We start from the raw sequence: 24,004 nt of genomic DNA, 5'->3' as shown, positions 1-24,004 counted from the left end.
ATTACAAAACCGCACAAAGACTACAAATCTACAAAACAGCGAACGACCATAACGTGCACTAGAAAAGACTAGAAACTCAGAGAATTCTGGGAAACAGAACGGAAGGCACAATACAACTAAATATAACTTTAGATACGAACTGACCAAAACAAAAAGGCAGTTGGTAGCGTACAAAGATTACTTCAGTATTGCCAATTGCTGGACAAATATTCCCACAATATTTTGAAGGCTATTTAGAATTGTTCGCAGTATTTCAAAATTATTTATTTATTCCACAATTTCTCGCGGAACCCCTGATGATGGTCTGCAGAATCCCAGGGTTCCATGGAACACTGATTGGGAAACACTGGGCTACACAGTGGGAAGAGGAGACAGAGCTCAGCTCCTTCCCCCTCAGCACATGCCCATTTGGAGGTGGGGCCAAGCACTACCTTGTGGATAGGATCAAAGCCTTAGGTGGGCTGGATTCTGCCCATAGAGAAAATTTTGCTCACCACTATGATAGGGCTTCTCCCTTGTGTGCAACAAGGCTTGAACTCTCACTATAGCATTTCCAACCATCAGAGCAGTTAAAGGGTTTCTCTGTGTGGGTTCTGGATAACAAGATGTGACCTACAACTAAAACTTTTCCCAGTCAGAGCAGCTGAAAGGATTCTCCCGTGTGGGTTCTCCTATGTCTAACAAGACTTGAGCTCCGACTGAAGCTTTTCCCACAGTCAGAGCACCTAAAGAGTTTCTCTCCTGTATGAGATCTCCTATGTCTAACAAGGCTTGAGCTCCGACTGAAGCTTTTCCCACAGTCAGAGCAGCTAAAGGTTCTCTCTACTGTATGGGCTCTCTTATGGGTAACGAAGCTTGAGCTCCGACTGAAGCTTTTTCCACAGTCAGAGCAGCTGAAGGGTTTCTCTCCTGTGTGGGATCTCCTATGTCTAACAAGGCTTGAGCTCCGACTGAAGCTTTTCCCACAGTCAGAGCAGCTGAAGGGTTTCTCTCCTGTATGAGATCTCCTATGTCTAACAAGGCTTGCATGCTGACTGAAGCTTTTCCCACAGTCAGAGCAGCTGAAGGGTTTCTCTCCTGTGTGGGCTCTCCTATGGGTAACAAGATGTGACCTCTGACTGAAGCTTTTCCCACAGTCAGAACAACTGAAAGGTTTCTCTCCTGTGTGGACTCGCCTATGGCTATCAAGGTGTGACCTCTGACTGAAGGTTTTCCCACAGGCAGAGCAGCTGAAGGGTTTCTCCCCTGTGTGGGTTTTCTGATGATTAATCAGGCTTTTGTTGTGACTGAAACCTTTCCGACAAACAGAGCAGCCGAAGGGTTGTTCTCCTGTGTGGGTTCTCCTATGGCTGTCAAGGTGTGACCGCTGACTGAAGCTTTTCCCACAGGCAGAGCAACTAAAAGGTTTCTCTCCTGTGTGGGCTCTCCTATGGATAAAAAGGTTTGACCTCCAACTGAAGCTTTTCCCACAATCAGAGCATTTGAAGGGTTTCTCTTCTGTTTGGGCTCTTTCATGTTTAATAAGAGTTGTATAGTCACTGCAAGTGCACGATGACTGTTGATGAGAGATTTTCTTTTGAATAGTTTCTGTGTTTGTTTTCAACCTTCTTCTCCTTTGACTGGATTTACTCTGTCTCACTCCTGGATGGTTTCCCTGCTGCCTTTGTAGGCTATGCTGACTCTCACAGGTCTCTCCTTGCTCAGGATTCTGAGAAACATGACCTTCAAATCTTCCCACTAACACCCCACATGGAGCCACTCGTTCAGGTCCATTCTGCTGAAGAGTCCTCTCACTGTTCTCATTCAGCATCCCAACACCTGCTGGGATAGAGAAAGGAGTCATTCTCTGTGCTGAGCTGAAAGAAAAATTCTGAACAGCAATAGAAAATGGGACGCACCCAAAGAATGGCTGGAAAGGTTCAATAATCATCAGCTGAGTTCACCCTGCTCCCCCATAACCCTTTCCCCACTCAGCACCCTCAGACTGGAGATAAAAACAGGCTGAAGGGTCAGTCAGACTTGATGAAAACATGCAACTGACATCTGCTACGAGAACACAGAAATTGGTTTCTGAGTGAGTTTAGCTGATTTTCTCACGTGTGTGAGTGTCACTGATGATCTCCCCTTCCTCACAGCTTTGGAAATCCGGGATCTGCAGCTCTTCCCCTTTCTCTACCCAGGAGAGCACATGGGTTTTGGAGACTGGAAATCCTATTCCGTAAGCAATTAACCAAGTGCTCATCTTGTTCATTAAGGTTTGTGCCATTACTGCTTCCAGAGCCAGGATCTGAGTCTCTCACTCAGAGAGGCTCCTTCCCCACCTTGCAGGTAAAAGTGCATCCCCAGCTTCCTCGGGAATGGCTGAGCTGACTCCCCAGGGGAACTGAGTACTCTGCTGCACTCTTCAGGGTACAACTCAGTCTCCCTTAGGGCCCATTCCATACTTGGTAGGACAGGAACATGCTGATCATAAGCAGAGTGCTCGAAGTCTTTCAGGACTGACAGATACCCTCAGCCAGTGCTCAGATTTGAGCTGCCATGTTCGATCACTAGGGCTGAGAGGGAAAGGATCCAGCAGAGCTCAGGACCCCTAAGGGCTCTGTCCACAAAGCTCTTGGCTGGGAGCTAGACTTGCCCTGCTCTAGGGGCACAGATGCTCTACTTGGGCCAGAAGAAGGTAGGAGAAGTTGTCTGAGCAGAAAAATGAATCCTTGGTTGGCTGTTTCAGGCCCTGTCTATGCTCCATATTCCTGATCCTGACTGACGGTCTCTGGGTGGGCCCTGCCAGCTGCCCAGCCAGAGCAGTGTTGGGCTGTTTCTGGGGCTAGCAAAAGTGGAGACGGGCTGTGCTGCTTCTCTGCTGCTCGTGTGTGTTCCTGCAGCTCAGCTCCCCCTCTGCAGCCTTGGATCTACTCTGCCAGCAGAAATCATGTGGTTTTCCAGCCTTCCTCTTGTGGCCAGCCAGGCCTCCCATTTGGTGCCCCTCTGCACTGCACAGACTACCACAGGCAGGAAAGGACTCTGAATCCTTCCTTCCAGGGGCTCAGCACAATAGCACAAGGGGACCCTGCAGGCAGTAACAGCCATCGCACTCAGCCCCACAACTCTAGTGCCTGCTGTTCCTGCCTGGGCCCTTCCACTGACACCTCTGGCCAAAGCACAACATGGGCAAAATGATGGGAAGCACAATGAGACCTTAGCTGTGAGAAGAGCAGCACCACTGTGATGTCCCTGAACGTGCTTCCCCTGGGAAGGGGCATGGAGGGGACAGTCTCTCATGCAGGAGCCAGGACTACAGAGGCAGATACTCCTGATATTGTAGATGCAGGCAATGAGAGATCCTGAACCAAACCCAACCCAACTGCTCCAGAGCCCACCCAGCTTCTGTTACCCAAAGGGACAGGAATCCTTACCCAGCCAGCTCACAGCCTCATAATTCTCCTGCATCACATCCCTGTAGAGGGCTCTCTGGCTCAGGTCCAGCAGAGCCCATTCATCCTCAGAGAAATATACAGCCACCTCCTCGAAGGTCACTGGCTCCACCATGGCCATTTCCTGTCCCTGGCTCTGCAGTCTAGGGGCTGAGCTGGAGATAGACATGGGTGTTCTACAGCCTAGTAGGGAGAGAAAGGCAAATGGAGATATTTCAGAAAGGGCTTTAATCCTTTCCACACCCCACATCTGCCCAGACTCTGTCCCTGGTGACAAACATGCTAGACTCTGCTTTTTGGGGCAAATGATGAATCTAGATATTCCATAAACATCACACCGAAGTTAGATTCCAAAGCCATATTTATTTCTCTCAGTACATGGCTTGAGTTACATTAGTACCCCTGCAACAATGGGATTTAGTTTTCAGCACCCAGTGTTTCCGCTAACAAGCCACATATTTACCTGTCTGAACATGGACGTAGATTAAATTTAATTTAGGCTGCTATATTTATAATCCCTAGTCTTCATTGATTGATTTGCAGCACAAACTTTGGTTCTCTCATCTGACAGACTTTATAAACCCTTTCCACAACAGAGAATCAATGAAGTTAATACAAGTACTCAGATGCACAGGGCTCAACAATTACTGTAATCTACTCGCCCGTGGCTAATCCTCTTCCCTATGAAACATTTGTGCCTCTTTTCTAGCCTGAAATTCTCCAGTTGCAGCTTTCACTTAAGATTTTGGAAAGTGGCTGAGACCTGCACGCTTCCAAGACATTAGGCAGGAAATGCAGGGTCTGGAATGGACATTGGGTGAAGACAGCTTGGGGTAAGGGTTTGGGATGCAGGAGTGAGAGAGGGGTCATGGAAGGAGTTTGGGTGAAGGAGGCAGATGTGACCTGGGGCACTGGATCAACCAATTACTCATTAAATATTTAAAATAACATTAGAGAAGTGGCTGAGTGGACATATAATAAGGGGCTCAAGGTTTCTTACCACTGAGAGCTCTTGTATGTATAAATACAGGAAGAGGACAAAGTCGGGGTATGTGGCATGGGGAGCAGAGAATTAGGAAAGGAAGGGAGAGGTTGGGGTGCCAGAGGCAAGCTCTGGTCAGGAGACTTACCTGAGTGACTCGTGTCCAGCAGCCAAGCACCTCTCTCAGACAGGGAGGGAGCCTAACCAACCCTCGAACAGGCTGTGAGGCCACGTGGGCGTATGAATAACTGAGTAGGAGAGGATGTGAAACGGTGCTTCCTTTCTGGCCAGAAACTGGCCAATGAGATTGTCCTGGGGGTGGAAGCAGCACCTGAAGCCATCCCCTCTCCCCACTTCCAGGGCTCACTGTTGCTTGCTGTGTGGCTTGCAGATGGGGAGTGGCAAGCACGGAAGAATGGCTGGCAGGGTGGTTCCAGCCCATGGGCTGTATTTTGCCCAGGCCTATCCTAGATTAAAACAGCTCTTAGGGATCCACCAGTTTCTCGCCATCAACAAACTGATACCATGGAAGCCAGTCAGCTCTCAACCTTTCAGCCTAGTTGTTTGAAACCAACCCCATATGGCAATCAACTGAGCAGTAAAATCTGAGCCCAAAGGTGCCATCCATTGTGTGCTTTAACTTCACCCTTTCAGCATCACACCCCATAGATCAGTGTTTCTCAAAGTGTCCACAGGTCCCCATACAGTGCCCCTGGGTCTCCTCACTGATAAGTGGGTGAGATTTAGGGCTGTGCGTGCCATAGTCACTGAATTTAGTTGTAACTTTAATGACAATTCTATGAAGATGTCTTCACTAGAATTTTCTCATTTAAACAATCTCCACTTCCAAACTCACCTTGTCTGAAAACTCCCAGGGATTTTCCTCTTGCTCTTTCCAGTGCAGAGGGCAGAGTGTCTGGTGGGGGGAATGGATAAGAGAGATGAGATTCCAGGCTCTCCTATTTATGACCATGTCTCCATGCTGAACTCTGCGTTTCCATTGTATCGGAGACCAGACCGAGACCCACTCAGGTGTTTAATATGGAAAGATCTGAAACAGTCTGTGTCCTCTCACTGTGCACCTCCCAGCAATGGAGCCAACATCCCTGCAGCCTCACACCCATCCCAGAAGAGACAAGATGTAAGTGAGATTTACTTTTTCCTCCTCATCCCTTCCCACCTGGTTTCTCGGTCACTTACTGCCTCTTGCCATAACCTAGATCTGTGCTAGGGGAAGACGCTGCCATGACATTAACTTTATCTATTTTGATCTCTTGACACTAACTGGAGTTTCACAGTTTGCAAACACGTGGTCTATTTGCAAGCAGTTGGGTCTGTTTGCTCAGCGTCTCTAAGGAGAGCAGCATGATAGGGCTGTCATTCTCCATGTGGGAATTGAGGCAAGTGAAGGTTGGCTTCAGAGGCCAGATTCAATAGTTTGTGATACTTAAACAACTTTCCCTTACGCCATCCCTCCTAGATACCTTTGAATTCCCTCAGAGTCTCCGACAGCATAATCATTTTCTGGGAGAAACCACTGACTTGCTCTTCCAGTTCCGGGGAAATCTCCTCTGGTGGCTGGAACTGTCCTGTCTCACACCTGCACAGAAACAATTCCATTTACAGATGATAAGATCTGGCTAGTGAGTCTCACTCTAACCAGCCTGGAGTTAGAATTCCTCCAATTCTCCCAGCCTGAGAGCAGGAGCAACACAGCCCATGGCTGTGCAACCTTCCCCCAAAAGGTCCCATTGCTGTTCTTCACCTCTGGCCTGGAGAGACCAGCTGGGGACAAAAGTGGAATTGAGTCTTGATGACCAATCCTTCACTCCTTGGTGCTGAGGGACTGGAGGTTCCCAGGTGAAGGACTGCAAGAATCTGCCCACTAGGAACTAGACTGAGACACCAGCTTCCCCCTCCCCAGCTCCTTCCCCATACTTCTCCAAACAGCCCTCAGGTAGGACAGACTTTGGGTGCCTGCTGCCCTGGCCTAAATATGCCCACTAGTGACAGACCCATATTCCAGCCCCACAGTCCTGAGGCAGCCAGTCCCCAGGGAGGTGACAGTTCTAGGAAATATGTGAAGTCAGATTGTGCCCCTGAATGGAGAATTCCAGAGTCTGTGGTGCAAGGGTGAGAGCCTCAGAATTAAGTGAGTCAGAGACATTTGTATCAACATCTGGCTGTGGAGCCCTGGGGAAGACGTGGTCCTAACATCAGCATCAAGCTCTTTCCCTGTGCTGTGCAGCATGACAGAAGTGCGAGCCACGTACCTGTTCAAGGTGTTTCTGACATCCTAGGGAAAAGAGACAGAAAAGCATCTCAGCCGTACTGGACACGCACAGGGAAGACATTTTGCAAATATGGGGAAGAGATGCCCTGACCTGGCCCCAGGGCCATAGATTCCATGCGCTAATGGTGCTTTGCCATCTCTGATAGGTCTGGGCCTGTGACTCTGCAAAGCACAGAGATCAGACCCAGATCTGACGGCTGGACCCCAGCGCTTGTTGTTTAGGAGCCTCTCTTCCTTGTGTGGGGAGCTGGGATGATTCTCCCTCAGTCTCACCTGCAGGAATTCACTCACTGGCTTCTGACACTTCCCCTCCAGCTCACCGATCTGCTTGCTGAGACAGGAAATCTGTGTGGAGAGTTTCCTGTCAGCATCAGTTTGGAGCCTCCCAATGTCCTCATCCAGCTTCTCCAGCTGAGCCAGCAGGAGTTGCTCTTGTTCCTCCAGGAACTGCTGTAGCTGCTGAAACTCAGCCACAATCTTCTGCCTCTTTGCTTGTGTCTGTTTCTGTATGAAAACAGGGAAAGGGTTGGTCAGGGACATGGATGGAGCCCAGGCCCTTTCATGGGGAGATTAGTGCACACCACGGATAACTTCTTGGAAAACCCTAAAATTTATGACATTTGACTGTATTCTGTGGGTATTAGGCAGAGGCGTCCCTCTCAGCATTTTCTTTGGCCCGTATCCCTCTGAAAGGGATGTCCCCATGTCTGCCCCAGGCAGCATCTTCTGTTATTTATGGGTACTGGCAATTCAGACCCAGAGCAGGAGGAGGCAGGACTCAGCAGCAACCTGACAGAGATACTGAGGAAAGAAAAAGAAATAAAGTGAGTAGACTCAGCAGACAGCCCTTCACAGGGACGTTCAATTCCCTTGGGAAGGATTTCTGGGAAAGTCACAAGAACTAGACAGTAACTCATCCTCTGACCTGGAAGGTCAGAGCCGGTCTATGCATCGATCTAACCCAGCAATCCATGATCCAGGAGAAACATCAAGAAGCCCAACCTCATAAAGGAAAAGTCAGTGGACATGATATGCATTGACTTTAACAAAGCTTATGATACAGTCTTCCACAATATTCTTGTCAGCAAGTTAAGGGAGTATGGATGGAAGAAATGGACTGGAAGGCAGATAGAAAGCTAGCTAGACTGTCAGGATCAATGAGTAGTGATCAACGGCTCGATGTCAGGTTGGTGGTCAGTTTCTAGCGGAGTGCTCCAAGGATCAGTTCTAGGGCCGTTTTTTTTTCAACCTCTTTATTAATGACCTGAATGGGGGGATGGATTGCACCCTCAGAAAGTCTGCAGATGACACTAAGCTAGGGAGAAGGTAGATATGCTGGAGGACAGGGATAGGGTCCAGAGTGACCTAGACAGATTAGGAGACTAGGACAAAATAAATATGACGAGGTTCAACAAGAACAAGTGTAGAGCCCTACACTTGGGACAGAAGAATCCCAAGCATTGTTACGGCTGGGGACCGAATGGCTAAATAACAGTTCTGTAGAAAAGGACCTGCGGATTACAGTGGTTGAGAAGCTGGATATGAGTCAACAGTGTGCTCTTGGAGCCAAGAGAGCTAATGGCATATTAGGAGGATCATTGCCAGCAAATCTAGACAAGTAACTATTTCCATTTATTCGGCTCTGGTGAGGCCACATCTGGAGTATTGTGTCCAGTTCTGGGCCTCTCACTACAGAAAGAATGTGGACACGTTGGAGAAGGTCCAGCGGAGGGTAGCCAAAATGATGAGTGAACTGGAGTACGTGACCTATAAGGAGAGACTGAGGGATTTGGGTTTGTTTAGTCTGCAGAAGAGAAGAGTGAGGGGGGGATTTGATAGCAGCCTTCAACTTCTTGAAGGGAGGTTCCAAAGAGAATGGAGAAAGGTTGTTCTCAGTAGTGATGGATGGCATAAAAAAGAGCAATGGTCTTAAGTTACAGTGGAGAAGGTCTAGGTTGGATATTAGGAAAAACTATTTCACTAGGAGGGTGGTGAAGCACTGGAATGGGTTACCTATGGAGGTGGTGGAATCTCCATCTCTAGAGATTTTTAAGTCTTGGTTTGACAAAGTCCTGGCTTAGTTGATTTACTTGGGATTGGTCCTGCCTTGGACAGGAGGCTGGACTTGATCTCCTGAGGTCTCTTCCACCTCTCTGATTCTAAGACCACACAGGAGTTGGCTTCATAACACAGCCCTCCCACTGCCAGTCAGTCCCTGCCGGTCCATAGCCACAAGCACTCACCAGATACTCCTGGCTTTTCCCCTCTGCTGTCGCTTTCCATTCCAGCAGCTTTTCTCTCTCTTCCCTCAGAGCCTTCAAATGGGCTGCCAAATTTTCCTGAAGAAACAGAAATAAGCACCAAGGCAAACCCCATGAGATTTTGGGAGCCCATTTGTCTGCCTTTAAGCAGCACAGACCCAGTTTTGTAAAGCTCTGTTCCTGTCAGGTAGGCACCAAGCCCTGGACGTGGCTTTGTCCATTGAAAAAGAGACAGGAGGAGACAGCAGATGAAACAGGATGGCTGTGAGAGCGAGGGACAGATTGGTGGTGGCACCTCCGTAAAGAATGACGCAAGTGGGCATTAGGGAGGCAAAAGGGGTTAAAAATACCAATCACATAACCGATTACAATTTAATCAGTTACAGTCTTTTTAGCCATGACAGTCATGGCTGGTAACAGATGTGGGCTCTCCTGGGGTCGGGGATCTCTCGTGAGGTCTTCCAGGGGTGGCCACAAGGGCTGCCAGCCAACAGGGACTCTCGGCAGCTGAAGACTAATGTTAGCTGCCAGGAGTAAGTGAGCCGGGGCGGTGGAGAGTTTAAGTGGTAACTGGCACCGATAAGCATTATCTCATCAGTTAATCAGATTGAACTCTTGCTACAACCCAGTAAAATCCCAGTGGTGACTGGCTTGGACCTGCACTGCCTGGAGCCCTGCTGTCCAGCCCAGTCACCTCCTCTAGCACTGGCTGCAGCATCTGAGTTTAAACCCTCATGGAGCAGCTCAGGAGTTCAGCATCCTAGTGAAAAACCTCCTCTCCCTGTTGGGCATGCGGCCTTTAGCAAGGCATCTTTCCCTGCTAAGGGACAAACTTTATCACTTTTCACTGATGCTCAGAGGCAGAGGAAGTGTAGCCTGGTGCTTAGTGTAGCCATGGACTAAGCCTGGAGAGTTCAGTGTTTGGGCTAAACTCTATCACTGATGGGCTTGGTGATCACGAGCAACTTCCTTCTCCACATTCCCTTCCTATTGTTTGTCTAATGGGAGTGTGACCTGCTCAGGGCAGGGATTGTCACTTGATGGGTGTTGTACAGGACCCAGATGCCATTGCAGGTCTACAAGGCAAATGACAAATTATTACTGCTCCTTATCCAATCAGTAACAGCTTGTAAACTCTTCTCCAGTCCCAAGGCAGCTCACTCCCATAGACTGGCCTTCAGCTCCTGTGATCTAAACCTCTCTAAGGGTGTGTCTAAACTACATGGCTCCGTCGATGGAGCCATGTAGATTAGGCTGATCGGCAAAGGGAAATGAAGCCGTGATTTAAATACTCGTGGCTTCATTTAAATTTAAATGGCTGCCGCGCTGAGCCGACAAACAGCAGATCAGCTGTTTGTCGGCTCAGCGCGGCAGCCATTTAAATTTAAATGAAGCCACGATTATTTAAATCGTGGCTTCATTTCCCTTTTCCGAACAAACAAATCTACATGGCTCCGTCGACGGAGCCATGTAGTCTAGACGTACCCTGATTGTTAACACCTTTCCTCCTACAAAAACCCTTCCTGTCACCAAAGAGGGCTGGGTCTCACAATTCCGAGTCTCAGAGAAATGTTTCCCCACATTGGGTATCTGTAAAGACTTGTTATAAGTTGCCACACAGACAGAACATTTAATTTTTCTTGTACCATGAAGGCTTTACAGAGCTGTGTCATACCTGTACCAGGGAACAGTCAGTAAAATTAGGCTGTAATTAAAACCCAACGTTATTTCCCATTACACTGGACAGCAACTCTGTACCTTGTACTCCTGGGCAGCTTCCTTTATGGGCACCACCGTGTGAGCCTGGGATCTGTCACACACCACACAGATGGGAGTTTGATCCTCTTCATGGAAGAGCTTCAGAGCCTCCTGGTGCTTACTGCACACCCTGTCACATTTTGCTCTCTTTGCTGCCTGGAAACTCAGCGGCTTGACTAGTTCCACCACTTTTGCCAGCTCCCTGTTAGACTGGAGGGGTCCCTGCTGCACAGTGTCTCTGCACTGAGGGCTGAGGTAGTCCTGGTAGACATTGTGCCCACACTCCAGAGTGACAGGGGCTGTGAAATCCTCCAGACAGACAGGATGCATCGCTTTCTCCCAGAGACTTTCCACAGGGCTCTCTGCAGCCATGGCTGCTTCTGGGCTGGAGAACAGGGGTAGTTCAGTTTCCCGAGCTTATCAATGCATGGGCAGGTCCAGAGTGTGTGTCCGTGAGGCACCAGCACTAATGATAAAAAAAATCAAAATTAAAAACTCACCCCCCCAAAAGCTTTGCTCACCCATTGCGCATGACAGGTCCTCCATTGAGCGCCCTCAGCCACCTGCCCCAGCCAGAATCCTGTCTCTGGGCTCCCTCCTCATGCCAGGGCTCCCTCCTCATCCTGAGTTCAAATCCCTCCCTACACTCTGCAGTCCCCTCTCACAACACCTGCGTGTGTCCCCAGCTCGAACCCAGCTCTCAGCCACCCCAGCTCCGCAGCCCAGTATGAGCATCTGAAAGTAGCAACAGCCAGAGAAAGATGGGCCGCCCTGAACTGCGCTGAATGTGCATAATTCAACAACAGAGGAGGGAGCAGCGAGCCAGCCTGAGGCAAGGTCCCTGCCCAGCCGGAGCAGCGCCCCAGCGGGCCCCAATACCTAAAGCCGGACCCACAAGCAGCACAGGATGGTGGGTCACAGCCCCTCCCCCCAGCCCAGCTGTGCCCATCCCCCAACTCCCACAAGCCGAGCTGCAGCCCCCCCCGCCTGTGTGAGCCCCCGGACCCAAGCGCAGCCGCGCACCCAGCAGCGGCCGCTCCACAGACAAGGCCGCCCCCCAGCGGAGCCAGGCCCCGCAGCCACGCAGGGGGGGGGGGGGAAGGCGGGGAGGAGGGGGATAAGGAGCGAGGGGCGGGGCCTCCGGCAGCCGTCAGGCCCGATCGCGAAACTCGCGCATGCGCAACGCAGGGCTCTCTCTCTCTCTCTCTCTCTCAGCCGCCGAGAGCAGCAGGAGAGCGCCCGGGAGCCAATGAGGCGCTACGGAGAGAAACAAACAACCCCCCCGCCCCTCACCCGGGCAACTCAGAGCCCCGCCCCCAGCGTTAACTACCCATCCCCCCCCTCACCTCGCTCTGCTCCCCCGACGCAGTGCCGCGAGTAAGGGCGCCAAGGACTGCCGAAGGGTGCGCGGCGCATGCGCAGTAACCGCAGCGAAGTTCGCTGCCTCAGTCTACTGGCTCGCGCAGTCAGACGCTGCTGCGGGCCGCCGCGGAGTGGGCGGGGCCTGAGCAGGGGCGGGGAGTAAGGGGCGGGGAAGCACGAAAACCCGGCCCCGGCCGTTCGGAATGGAGAGGCCCGATCATACCTCGCATGCGCAGAAGGCTAGTGACTGATCGTTGTCCAGCAGCAGGGCTTAGCTTAGACCGGGAGCTTCCTGGCCACGCCCCAGTCCCGAGGGGCGAGGCTCCCCCGGCCAGACGTTGCTTCCGCCACAGGGAGCCTGGCCCGGCCCGTGGGAGGGGCGGGGCATTCGCAGGACCAACACGCAACAGCCAGTGGTGGGCTGCTCAGTCTGCCCCCCACCCAGAATGATTCCCCCGCCCCCCCTACACACACCCCGCCGGCTCCGCTTCTCCCTGCAGCCCCTGGGCAGTGAGCTGGGACGTTCCCACCCCAGTGCGGCCCCTCTCCGCTCTGACTGGCCCAGGGTACAGGCTGGGATGGCGGGGGGGGGGGGGGGAATCTGTCAGTCCCCCCTCCTACCTCTCTCCAGCTTTTCCTCCAGGGCTGGGTGGTCCTGGTGGCTGGGACATTCCCATTCTCAGCCTCATGTGCTGCTGCCCCCACCCCCACCTGTCACCAGCCCCTAGGGCAGGGGTGCAGTGTTCCCATGGATACGGGATACGCCTGTCACAATGAGTGACCTCTGCCTTTGCCAATCCCCCTCGGGGGCTCCAGAACAGGAGGCCGAAGGCCTCTCCCACTGTTGAATGTGGAAAAGTCTGGCCTGGACTCTTTCTCCCCAGACTCTCCTGCCCCTCCCCGTTCCCCCTGGGCTCTGCATCCCACCCTGGCCAGAAGCTGGAGCCCTGCACAGATAGGAGAAGCCTTGGGGTGCCAATGCAGCTGGGGCCATCACAGGACCATCCCCTGGTGAGGGGGGGGGCTCGAAAACTGCCCTTGGCTGTTGGGCCGGCTGTAGCAGCCTCTGCCCAGGGCAGATGGAGGATCCATGGATCCCCCCCACTGCCCAGACAGCTCTTACTGTGACGTGAATGGGGTAAGAACCACAGAGGCAGTTGTGGGGAGCCTCAGACTCTCCACCTGCCCTGGGTGGGGGTGGGGACATAGTGTTCCCTGTAAGCTGAGCACTTGGGCAGCCACTCAGGAGAGATTCAGGTGCTGCACAATTGATTAGCAGAGCCCCCACAGCTGGCAGCCTGTGTTTCTACAGATGGTGCATATCTGCACTTGCATCTGTGCACAGAATGACATTTATTCCACACCGATGGAACCAATTATAGGGAACCCTCCCCATCCCTCCCTACCCCAGGAGGACAGCCTGAGTGACAGGCACCCTGCTCCCCAAGCCCCACAACACTCTGGTTTCTGCCTGTCCCAAAGGAGTGTTTGCCCCAAGTCACTGGCACCTCTGGGTTGAAAGCAAACCCAGCGCCTGCAGCCAGTCCTATAGCACAGTCATGAACGATTTACTGGCCAAGAGAAGGGAATGAGAGTTACTCACAGAGCGAACACACCAGCCAGACACACACACTCATGCACATGGTGCGCTCCTGCCTGGCCCAAGGGAATAGAGGCGCCTCTGGTGAACCAGCTCAGTGTGTCCTGTAGCACCAGCCCACCAGCTGCAGATTCCTCAGTTTGTACCTAACCCTCCCTCCACCACCATCCCCCTCACTCCCTGCCCCACCGCCAGCATCTAAGCCTGGGAAAGAGAAAGTTCTTTCTGCCCTGGCTTGTCCTTCCCTCCCCCAGAGTTCACACTGATAAGAGGGTTTGTGGCCTGGCTCCTCTTCAAGGGCAGGTTGAAGAGGGGAGCAACCAATAGAGTCTTTTGCTCCGTCATGGCTTGTCTGGTGTCTGGAGCTTCTTGTGCCAGGCAGGAGATCCCCCGCTCCCAAACCCACACACATACAGAGAGAGAGAGAGAGCTCTAGTCCTTTCCTGGCTTTGGGCTGGTCCCGGTATCACAACAAACCCTTGTCCAGCCCCTGAGAAACACCGAACTCTCGCCCAGCACCACAGGCACAGCCAGTCCCAGGGGATCAGCACCTGCAGCCACCACCCAGCATTTCCCAGAGTCCAGCCCCCGTTTCTGCCGGTCCAATATCTGTTTTAACCGCATGGATGCCCAGGGGAGCCAGCTGGCTGCCGGCCCGGCTTATGCCAGTGCCCAGGGAAGTCTGGGGCGTGAGCATGAGGTAGCACAGGGGAAAGGAGGGGGAACAGCATCACACAGGCCCTGCATGTCTGTGGAGAGTGGCCATGCGATGCACACAGCACACTGACCATCACAGGGAGCCAGAGTTGCACCGGTGCCGGGCTCCCCAGAGGCTGCAGAAGGGAATAACCACCCATGCGCAGCTGAGAGGAAAGGCCCAGTGGCCACATTCACCAGCCCTGAGGTGCTGAGACCGATCGCCAGGCACCTCACTGACCAGCGCCTGCACAGTCACAGGACATGTGCCGGGACCCACCTGCCCATGGGCTCCCTGGGCAGAGAAAGGGGAGAGACGCCCCCTCAGAATGGGACCCACACACACCAGCGTGTGAGCAGGGAGCCACCAGAGCCAGCGTATGGGAGACCCCCACAGAGCATGTGGCCTAACCCCCACTCTCATGGAGCTTGGTTTCTAATTCCATGCTGCAGGCAGGTGCTCAGCTTGGTCTAGGAACCCCTCTTCTGGGGCCAGGCGGCCCAGGCACCCTCGCTGCCCCCTGGGCCAAGGAGCCAGGCTGGGGCCTTACATACCTGGAGTGGGCAGAGGAGGGGGTGGGACCCACCACAGAGCTTCAGCTCCCAGCGTAGCGCCTGGGATGGGGGATCCTCATCCCCTCCTGTCTGTGCCAGGTGGGGGAACTGAGGCAGGGTCTCCCTAGCTGGGGGGGTAGAAGTTCTGTGGGTGTGGAGGGTGCTATGATGGGATGGGGAGGGAGGCAGATGTCTGGTTTAGGACTCAAACCCCTTGGCCCAACAGGCTCCTGGAGGCGCCAGGCTGTTGAATGTCTGGTTTATGGCTCCACAGGCTCCCTGCCAGTCCCTGTGCAACCCGCAGGGAAGCCCCTGAGCCATCATGTTCAGCTCTTAACATTGGGGCAGCTGGGGGTGGGGGAGCATGTGGTCCCCATCCCCTGCCCGCAGGTGTGGCCCCATTAGATGGGCCAGGGCAGGGCAGGAACCAGTCCTGAGCAGTGCGGGGAGCAGGCCTGACCACTGACCAGGCTCTCCAGGGAGGCACCCCCGGACCCTCCCCTCCTGCCCCCCTCCCCACACTCAGTTCCCCTAGAGCCTGGCTGGCGTGGCTGCCCCACAGCCAACCTTGCTGCTCTGCGTGGTGAAGTCATGGGGCCAAGGGCAGGGGAGCTGTTCAGGTGTGGGGAGCAGATTGGGTGTGGATGGGGGGACCTGGAGTGCAAGGAGAGGGATGGGGGATGGACCAGGCCATGTCTGGCTTGGGGAGAGGAGGCAGAGCCTCTCCCAGCCTTCCCTACCCGCCCTCACACACAATTTCTGGTCCCAGTGTAGCTCTTAGGACTAAAAGTTTGCCAGTCCCTGAAATAGCAAATGTGAGTGTTCAGAAGGCTCATCCCCTTCCCACCCCCACTACATCCCACCTCTCTCACAGCACCCCACCCCCTCCCATTCTCACCTCCTGCCCCATCCTACCTACTGCATCCCTCCCTAACTCACCTTTTACTCCATCCCCTCACTGCATCCCTCCCCATTCTACATCCTGTCCCATCCCTCTCACTGCCTCCTTCTCCATCCCACCTCCTACTCCTCCCCCAGTACGGAGAGCTGGGTTGGGGAGGCAAGGTGAGGAGGCTGTTCCCCTCCCCAAAGAGCCAGGTGTGGCTTGGTCCCTCCCTCTGTCTCCCTGGGGCCCCACCCTCTATCCAGCCCCCCTGAACACACACCTGCACTGCCCCCTAGAATCCCCAAGTCATGCTGAACCCCTCTACGCCAAGGTCTCTGACTGCCCCTTTGGGACCCCAGGTTGCTACCCATCCTGCCATGCTCTTGGCCCTGTGACCACCATCCCTGGCCCCTGCTTCCTGTCCAGCCCCCAGCCCCTTCTCCTTGGCCCCCACTCATGGGAATCCCACTACCACCCCCACTCCCACTCCCTGCCCCTGGACCACCCCCAGAATCCCCAGCCCCCTCTCCCTGTGCACTGTGGGCCTTGGTTCCAAATGGGACACCTGGTCACTGTGGTCCCTGGTCTGTGCAGGGCCATCTCCCTGTGTCCCAGTCACTCTGAGCTGGCGGAGGCCTGGCCCTGATTTCATTGCAGCCTGGCCCAGCCCGGACATGCCCCTGGAGCTGCCAGGAAGTTGCTCCCGGGCAGCAATCTCAGTCCTGGCTGAGCCCTGGCTACAGAGAGAAGAGGCCAATGCAAACAGCCTCATGGCAGCAAGGGAGTCAGCATGTCGGTGGGTGGGGCAGGGAGCTGGGGCAGAGCTGGGCTCTAACTCGCTGGGTAACCTTGGCCCATTCAGTGAACCTCTCCCTGTCTCCATGGCCCTGTCTGTACAGCAGGTACAGCAACACTCACAGGCCCCACAGTAGGGGGCTGGTTTGATGCTTCATCCCATGGCCCAGCAACGAGCCCCCCAAACTCCCCCTGTGTACTGGGAGCCAGGTATGCTGTGTGAATTCTGTGAGGCAGGTGATGTTATGCCTGGGCACTGGGATTATTTACCAGTTTCTCTGGCCCTGGGGCATTGTTCAGCGAGCAGCTGTGATGGCCAAGTGGTTAAGGTGTTGGGCTAACACCCCAATAGGGTTCCCTCTGCAGGTTTACATCCTGCTTGCAGGCAGGCCTGTGTTTTGGCCACACACATCACCAGGGGAACAAGCTACATAAAGCCTGAGATAATTTCTGGCCCCTCTCCCCGCTGCCCATCCCCTTCTGCTTCTGTTAGAGAAATGGCTGGGATGGTGCCTCACGCTGGGTCTCAGGCAACTCTCAGCTCCCACAGCCCCTGCTTCTCACCCAGCACCCCATGGCTCAACCCTACTCCTGGGGGCTGCTCCACCCTGCAGTGTGACAGAAGGTCGGTGACAGGCTGGGGAGTCTGGGCCTGCCCCCAAAGGTCCATCCATGCAGCGGGGAAATGCTGGGGATGTGATGAGGGTCACCCCTCTGCAGGCACGTGCACACCCCCCCCCCAATGTTAGAAGCAAAGGTCTAGAGAAGTAGCATGTGTGTGCACGGGGGGAGGGGGGCCTTGTTCCCTGCTCGTGCTTGGCCTCTTCCCCCGAGGCCTTGGCCAAAGAGTTAGTAACAGAATATTTGTCCAAGTTTAACTATAGCAGAAGACAACCATAAGTATGTTTCTGTGGTGTAGTGGTTATCATGTTTGCCTCACATACAAAAGATCCCTGATTCAAAATCAGGCTCTTATTGCCGCTCCCCTTAGTGACCAGGACTATAAGGGCATGTCTACACTTGGAAATTATTTTGAAAGTGCTTAAATTGACTTAATAACTTCCAATCTACAAAAATAGAAATAGCATGTCCTCACTATGGGGAAGCCTCAAAATTAGTCACAAGCCTCCTCCCACCTGTGCCTGGCTTGACTCATCTCACTTGCCCTGGCTAACACCCAGTCAAAATTAGTCCAAGGCAGGCTCTGTTAATGTTCCTTCATGGGGGCATAGAATTAAAATCAGAAAAGCAAGGCTGGGAGCAGCTAAAACCAAGAGCCCTGTTCTACTGTGTCAACAATCTCTGAGGTGGCATGAAATCCCTTCTCTCAGTTTCTAACCCTGAAATACCATCCTCTCTATGATGTCATTCCTGTGCTCTAGGTACAGCCTTTGAACTCTGACTGAAGATGTTTCCTTACTAGAGATGCCAAAACAGACTAAGCCACATGGAAAAAGGCTGCCGTTAAAGCCCAGAACTGAACCAGGGACTTTTATATCTTCAGTCTAACATGCACCCAGGTGAGCTACTTTGGCAACTGCGCCTGGCTAGCTAAAGCTAACATTTTTCTCAGGCATGTTTTTCTCTGCAGCAGTACACATGAGAGATGTTGTTGCCTGTGGCCCTGTAAGGCAAGATGAACTTTGCCTGCCCCCCTTAACCTGACTCACACTTAGCCCCATTCCTGCCTCTCTTCCCGGAGTGTCCCAGTGGCTAAAAGGACTGTGGCTGCCAATGGGAGGAAGAAGATGGGTGGAGGGCCGTGTTCCCTCTGAGATTTTCCATCCATGGGCGGAGTGAGTTTCATAATGTGCACCACTAGTGAGGTCGTTTGTGCTTGCGTGGATGTGTGCTACTATGGTACCTGCCGGTTACTCATAAATAGTTTAGCTAAATATAGTTTTATAATTTTATACAAGATAAAATACTGAAACAAGGGATAGTTAACAAGGTATGTGACTTCATTTATTTAATATGAAATCAAATAAAAAGAACATTAACACTGCAAAACATTCAGTAGCCATTTGGTATCTTACATGGATCTGTTCCTTTGAGGCATAAAACAAAATTGTCCATCTTCTTGATTTAGCAAACAAGATATGGTGATACATATCACTACATGAAATGAAATAGTTGTTACATTTTATGCTGGAAATTAAATATTCTGTTATTTAATGGTCTTGATGCAGAGCACTGTTTGAATCCATATTGTTCCCTCTTATCTAGGAAACAGGATTTTAAATCTTTCAGTTGTTCCATACCACAAATCTTTCCTTCTTCAAAGCTGGGGCAGTTCAGCTCTGTGGGAAGGCTGAAGGATGAAATCCTTCTGCAGATTTTATTCAGTTATTTGTATTTGTGCACCTCAGCAGTGTCTGAGGGTGCACATACACAGCACCCTCAACTAGAAATACCATGCTTTATTTGCGTAGTGCAAATTGCATATCTTATTTAGAATTTATTTTGAAACAGCTTATTTTGAAATTTGGCATATCTACACAGTGCCAAAGTTCAAAGTAACGTGCTTTTTCATGTCATCCCTCGTGCAAAAGGTTTACAGGATGATGAAATGGTGCACCTGTTATGTCAAAAAATATTTCAAAATAACAGGTGGTGGGTGTAGATGCAGGTGCTGTTATCCTGAAGTAGCTGTGCAGTGAGATGTACCCTGACTCACACAGGCGGACAGAGAGCTTCAGCCCGGCAGCACCCAGTTAGCACAGAGTCATTGTTAGCTCTGGGTTGCTCTCTCTTATTTGCGCTTCCTGCCTGGTGCTCTAAACAGGAGCCAAGCAGCTGGAGTTACCTGGTGGGAGATGGGGAGGGGGGCAGAGGAGCCTTTTTTTAAAGCAACCCAACAGAACAGGGCTGCTGCTGGGGAGAGGGAAGGGGAAGGGCAGGGGACACAGTTGCCTGGCCAGCTGCAGAGGCTTTTTTTAAAGCAGCTCCTATGCTCCCCCACTTCTATTCCCCCACCAGGCCCCCCAACATCCAGCGACAGTGCCCGGAGCCCACTGGGAGAAGCCCCTGGTTAGTGCAGGGCTGCCACACGGTGCCATGCTGCTCCACTCACCAGGTGGTTGAGTCTGAAATTCTCCCCGCGGGGCCACGCAAATTCCCGGCGTACAGGGACCTGTGGCGGAGGGTTCAGCCGCCCCTTTACTGCTTGGTTCCCAACCCCGGTGTGATGCACTGACTGCCAGGTGCTTGGAAAGGGGGCAGAAGGAGGCAGGGCATCTCATAGGAAGAGTCTCTGGCTTCCTCCTGGCTGCCCCGATAGAGAAGTTCATGGAACGTCTTCTTCTCAATTTGGGAAAGGGACGACTAAGGGGCAATGGGACGGGGGTTTATGTGATGATGTCAGGGGTGCAGAAAGTAAATAAGAAAATGTTTTCTCTCCTACTCAAGAACCAGGCTGACAGAATGAAACTGGTAAGGAACCAAGTTAAAAACAAACCAAAAGGAAGCATTTTTGCACTGAACTCATAGTCACCCAGTGGAACTCCTTGCCAGAGGAGATTGTGAGGGTGAAGTCTACAAGAGGGTTCAGACAAGAACTGAATAATTTGATGCAGGAAAGGTTAATCAATGGCTTTTAACCACCATGGACAGGGAAGGTGCCCTCAGCCGGTGTTTGCCAGAAGCTGGCAATGGGCGACAGGAGAGGGATCACTTAAGAACACAAGAACATAAAAGTTCTTTAAGAAGCTGGGTTTTAGGCCTTTTTCACCTTTTGTGTTCCTGCCTGCTGGCTCTGGGGGGACGGGCTGGGATCCTTAAGGCTCCTCACTAGCTCAGCTGGCAGAGCAGCAGGCTGAGTTGGAGGACCAAGGTGCCCAGCCCATGCCCAGGCAGGTGGCTTTTAACTTCCATTGTGCACCAGGAGCCCAATGAATCCTGCCCACGCCTAGAGATGGACCATTCCTCCCCTCCCATTCCCAGCCTGGAGGCCATTGCCTGGAAAGGAAATTCCCTTTCTCCTGGGCAACCCTTCAGAAGCAGTCTGTGGGCACCAACCCACTGGAACTAGGGCTGGGATAGTGAGCCTGGATTTCACACCCTGCTCACAGGCACACACTGTTCTCTGGCCCACAAATTCTGGGGTTCTACAAATTCCACTTACCCCTGGAACTCCAGAAGAGTTAATCTGGCCTGAGGTCTTGAACCTCAGTCCTACCTACCCTCCCCGCCACCATGGGGCTGGAGTGCCAGGAGAGGGAGGTGTATCAGTTACCACCACACAGGTGAGCAATTGGGGTTTAGTAAGTTGAGGGTTGGTAACATGGAGTCAGCAGGCCTAAACAGAGGCCTGTAACATAACAACAGCAACAGGCCTGCAATCTAGTGAGCAAGACTGTGGTTCAGGAACACAGGAGCCAAGAAAGAGGCCCTATTGATAATTGTGTGTTTGTGTAAGTTAGGTAGAGCATGGAAGGACACAGGGAGGTGTGGGAGAAAAATCAAATAACTCCAATTGTTTCTAAGGGGGGACACTGGAGGAAATCAAAACTCTCTAAAAGAAAACTGCTGTAAGGGTTAAAAGTTTTCCAAACCTCTCTTCCTGTAACAGAGAGAAATCATCTTAACTCTAATCAAGACCCTTACAATGCCTATCTCAAGTTCATGGAGACTCCTAGTCTGTCACAAATTGTCATGCAAACTCTTATCTTTGTCACAGTTTGCCTTGTAGACTCCTCACTCAGGTTCTTGTGCCTTTGTTCTGTAAAACTTACTTCTAGCACTCCTGGTGTGAACAGAAATGTCTCAGAGTACTTCGGCTGAGACTTTGATAAGTTAAAGAAAACAATCAACAACTAAACTGTCTGAACATACTGTATAAAGAATCCCTGAAACTGTCTCTCAGGGCTGCTGCTGCTCTCACTCTGGTAGCTGTTAGCCTGCATGCATGCATTCATAATAAAGTTTTCCTTCTAGATTTCTCTCCTGCCTCACTGCTTTGACCTCCAGCCTCAGACCCTTCTGGGGACTCTGTACCCCAGGGGAGCGAGATTTCCCCAACAGAGGCACTGGGGCACAAACTGTAATCCAAAGGGGTATAACAGAACTTCTTAATAAGAAATGTCTTGGTACAAAGACTCCCTAAAAACTAATGCACATACTGACCTAGGTTCAGGACCAGGTCGGAATTGACAGCATGAAGGATAGTAAGTAAGCCCCCTTCTGTAAGGTGAGGGGTGGTAACTAAGCAACAGAGGGTGGCAACCTGGTACGTAAAGATGTGATGTAAGTTGTTTATATTTGTCTATAAAAGGACACCACAAAGGGTGCTCTCCGGCTGACCTTGGAGTGGGGGGGGGCACACTAGGCGCCTGAATGGCAGGTGAAATTGCCTAAACTTACAGAATGCACAGTAGCTTAACTTTGACTAACTGCTGTTAATATCTGTTATATGGCAATAGGCCCTCCCAGTGTTGGCACCTTGTCAACATGGGCCATAGGGCCCAGTGGTGTGACATTGTACTGATCTCTGTTACCAACTGGTAGAGCTTCGCATTTGACAATAAACCTGCTCAATTGATTTCAAACCTTGCCTGCATCTGTCGTTTCTGGGGCCTTTCAGAGATCTCCTGTGTTGATCCAAGTGCACGGGGTCTAACACTCTAGATAAAGGGATTACCGATTGTTACGCATGCAGCCGAAAGTTCATCATCGCCGATGGAGTAGAGGTCCTGTCAGGAGCACACTAGAACGACCCTGACCAGACGACGCTGACAGTTCAGACCACCTAAGGTACCGAGGTACAAGACACTGAGGTACGACAGGGTTTTTTTTAGGAGTTCTTTTATTGCATCTCACTTATGTGGTCCCCAGATGATTCTTCTGTGGGTCAGTGGCCCCTGACCCAAAACAGGTTCCCCACCCCTCTCATAAATAGACAATGCTGAAACATGTTGTGTTTGACATATTTTATTTAAAAATGAAGCCTGGCCAACAAACCCCCAGTTGGTGCCAAGCTTTCATCTGGCCACAGTATCATAACACTCCTGCACACACACCCCAGATCCCAAACCTGAGCCTATCATACACTGGAACCCCCTGTCCTGAGCCTCTTATCCACAAACTCCTGCACCCCCACATCCCCAGTCTTTTGCCACAACACTCCTGAACCATCCACACACTGTAAATCTGTGTCCTAAGCCCATCCTACTCTCAGCCTCCCTGCCTTGAGTCCCTCATGCACCCCAACCCAAACTTCTGACCTTCATAGCCACAGTCCTGTGGCTTGCTCAGCACCCCAACCCTCCACCTGACCCTAACACTCTCCAGCATGGAGCCCCCTCCCCAAGCCAGCATCCCCTTCTCCACCTCCTGCACCTAAATTCCCTCCCAGAGCTTGCAGCTCATACCCTTTCCCACACCCAAATCCCTCATTCCCTTATTTCAAACCTAGGATTTCCCAATTTGTCAAGAAAGTGCAGCACCATTGTTTACATTCAATTAATTTAGTTTCTGCTATATCTTATGTAAAATTACATTTGTATTAACTTTTTGTGCCAAGAAAAACTATTTTTGCTTATTTTTAACTTTAAATAATTTGTATACCAAGTTTTTGTGTTTATTCTTAATTTTAAATTACTATTTGATTTTTTGTTAAAAGGAGGGTTGGATGATGGTAAAGAAGAGGTGGGGAGGCGTGAGGGTTTCTCAAAAATCAGAAACAGGGAGTGATGCTGAAAAGTTTGGGAACCACTGTTTTAAAACCATGGGGGCACTAGGCAGAGCCTGGCAGCTGCTGGGACCAGACATGAGAGCATGAGGGAAAGCAGCAAGAGACACAACCTCAGCCCCCTTCTGTCTCTAGCCAGGCTGTAAGTTCTAGGACCCCAGCCCATCCCAGCCATGAGACTAAGCTTCAGGAGGCATCTGACACGCAGCATAGATTTCTCTCTGGGGAGCATGAAGAAAAGGAGGCCAAAGCACATGAAGTGGAAGGGTTTTTCAGCCAAACAGCCCAAGCCCAGAAGGTCTCATTGACATTTGAACTCAGATTGCAAGATTCACAGCCCTGAGTGCTGACCCTTACACTCTGGGACATACAATTAGACAGTATGTCAAGCCTAGCACACTCTCCCTGCACTAGGCCAAACTGGTGCCCCAGCTCATGCCCACTGGGACCCAGCTTTTCATGTTTTCCTTCTACCCAGAACCCCCTTCTTCTCCTGGGCTGCAAGGAGCCATCCCTGGGATGCCCTGAGACAGGCATAGGACTCAGCCTCCCTGCGGCCAGCTCCACCCCACAGGCTTTGGCAGAGAAAACACTGAGGTGTTCAGCTTCTGCCTTGTCCCCCTCAGCTTGGCTTTCCTCCTCTGCTCCATTCCTGCCTCAGTTCTTCCTTGGGCAAGTCACACAAGGGAGGCATCAG

The 24,004-nt window shown here is 51.9% G+C and overlaps 1 protein-coding gene across 6 annotated transcripts; it reads right to left on the bottom strand.

Annotated features, from left to right (window-relative positions):
• Positions 1-346: 346 nt before the first annotated feature.
• Positions 347-12,420, bottom strand: LOC102454752 (zinc finger protein RFP-like). Of its 6 annotated transcripts, none has more exons than XM_025190023.2 (9): positions 12,311-12,420; positions 10,726-11,191; positions 8,950-9,045; positions 6,980-7,210; positions 6,687-6,709; positions 5,898-6,013; positions 5,270-5,329; positions 3,414-3,614; positions 347-1,821 (listed from the first exon to the last, which is right to left on the bottom strand). In XM_025190023.2, exons 2-9 carry the CDS (start codon positions 11,095-11,097, stop codon positions 635-637), a joined length of 2,286 nt encoding a protein of 761 aa, XP_025045808.2. In that variant the 5' UTR covers positions 11,098-11,191; positions 12,311-12,420; the 3' UTR covers positions 347-634. The 6 variants fall into 6 exon arrangements, with proteins under 6 accessions (XP_025045808.2, XP_075769208.1, XP_075769210.1 ...); XM_075913093.1 differs by lacking the exon at positions 12,311-12,420 and adding an exon at positions 12,072-12,230; XM_075913095.1 differs by lacking the exon at positions 12,311-12,420 and adding an exon at positions 12,072-12,230 and having other exon boundaries at positions 347-1,818.
• Positions 12,421-24,004: the final 11,584 nt, after the last annotated feature.

This window comes from Pelodiscus sinensis, chromosome 31 (assembly GCF_049634645.1).
Source record: "Pelodiscus sinensis isolate JC-2024 chromosome 31, ASM4963464v1, whole genome shotgun sequence".
NCBI classification, from domain to species: Eukaryota; Metazoa; Chordata; order Testudines; family Trionychidae; genus Pelodiscus; species Pelodiscus sinensis.
This window is presented reverse-complemented; position numbering and strand designations above follow the sequence as displayed.

What these genes read in the sequence shown, in the direction of transcription:
- LOC102454752 (XM_025190023.2), bottom strand. Translation starts at nt 11,097, where the DNA reads ATGGCTGCAGAGAGCCCTGTGGAAAGTCTCTGGGAGAAAGCGATGCAT. An exon ending in CCTGGGAGTTTTCAGACAAG is followed by an intron (nt 3,615 to 5,269) that starts GTGAGTTTGGAA and finishes TCTCCCTACTAG; the next exon opens with GCTGTAGAACACCCATGTCT. An exon ending in TGAGGCTGTGAGCTGGCTGG is followed by an intron (nt 1,822 to 3,413) that starts GTAAGGATTCCT and finishes TCTCTATCCCAG; the next exon opens with CAGGTGTTGGGATGCTGAAT.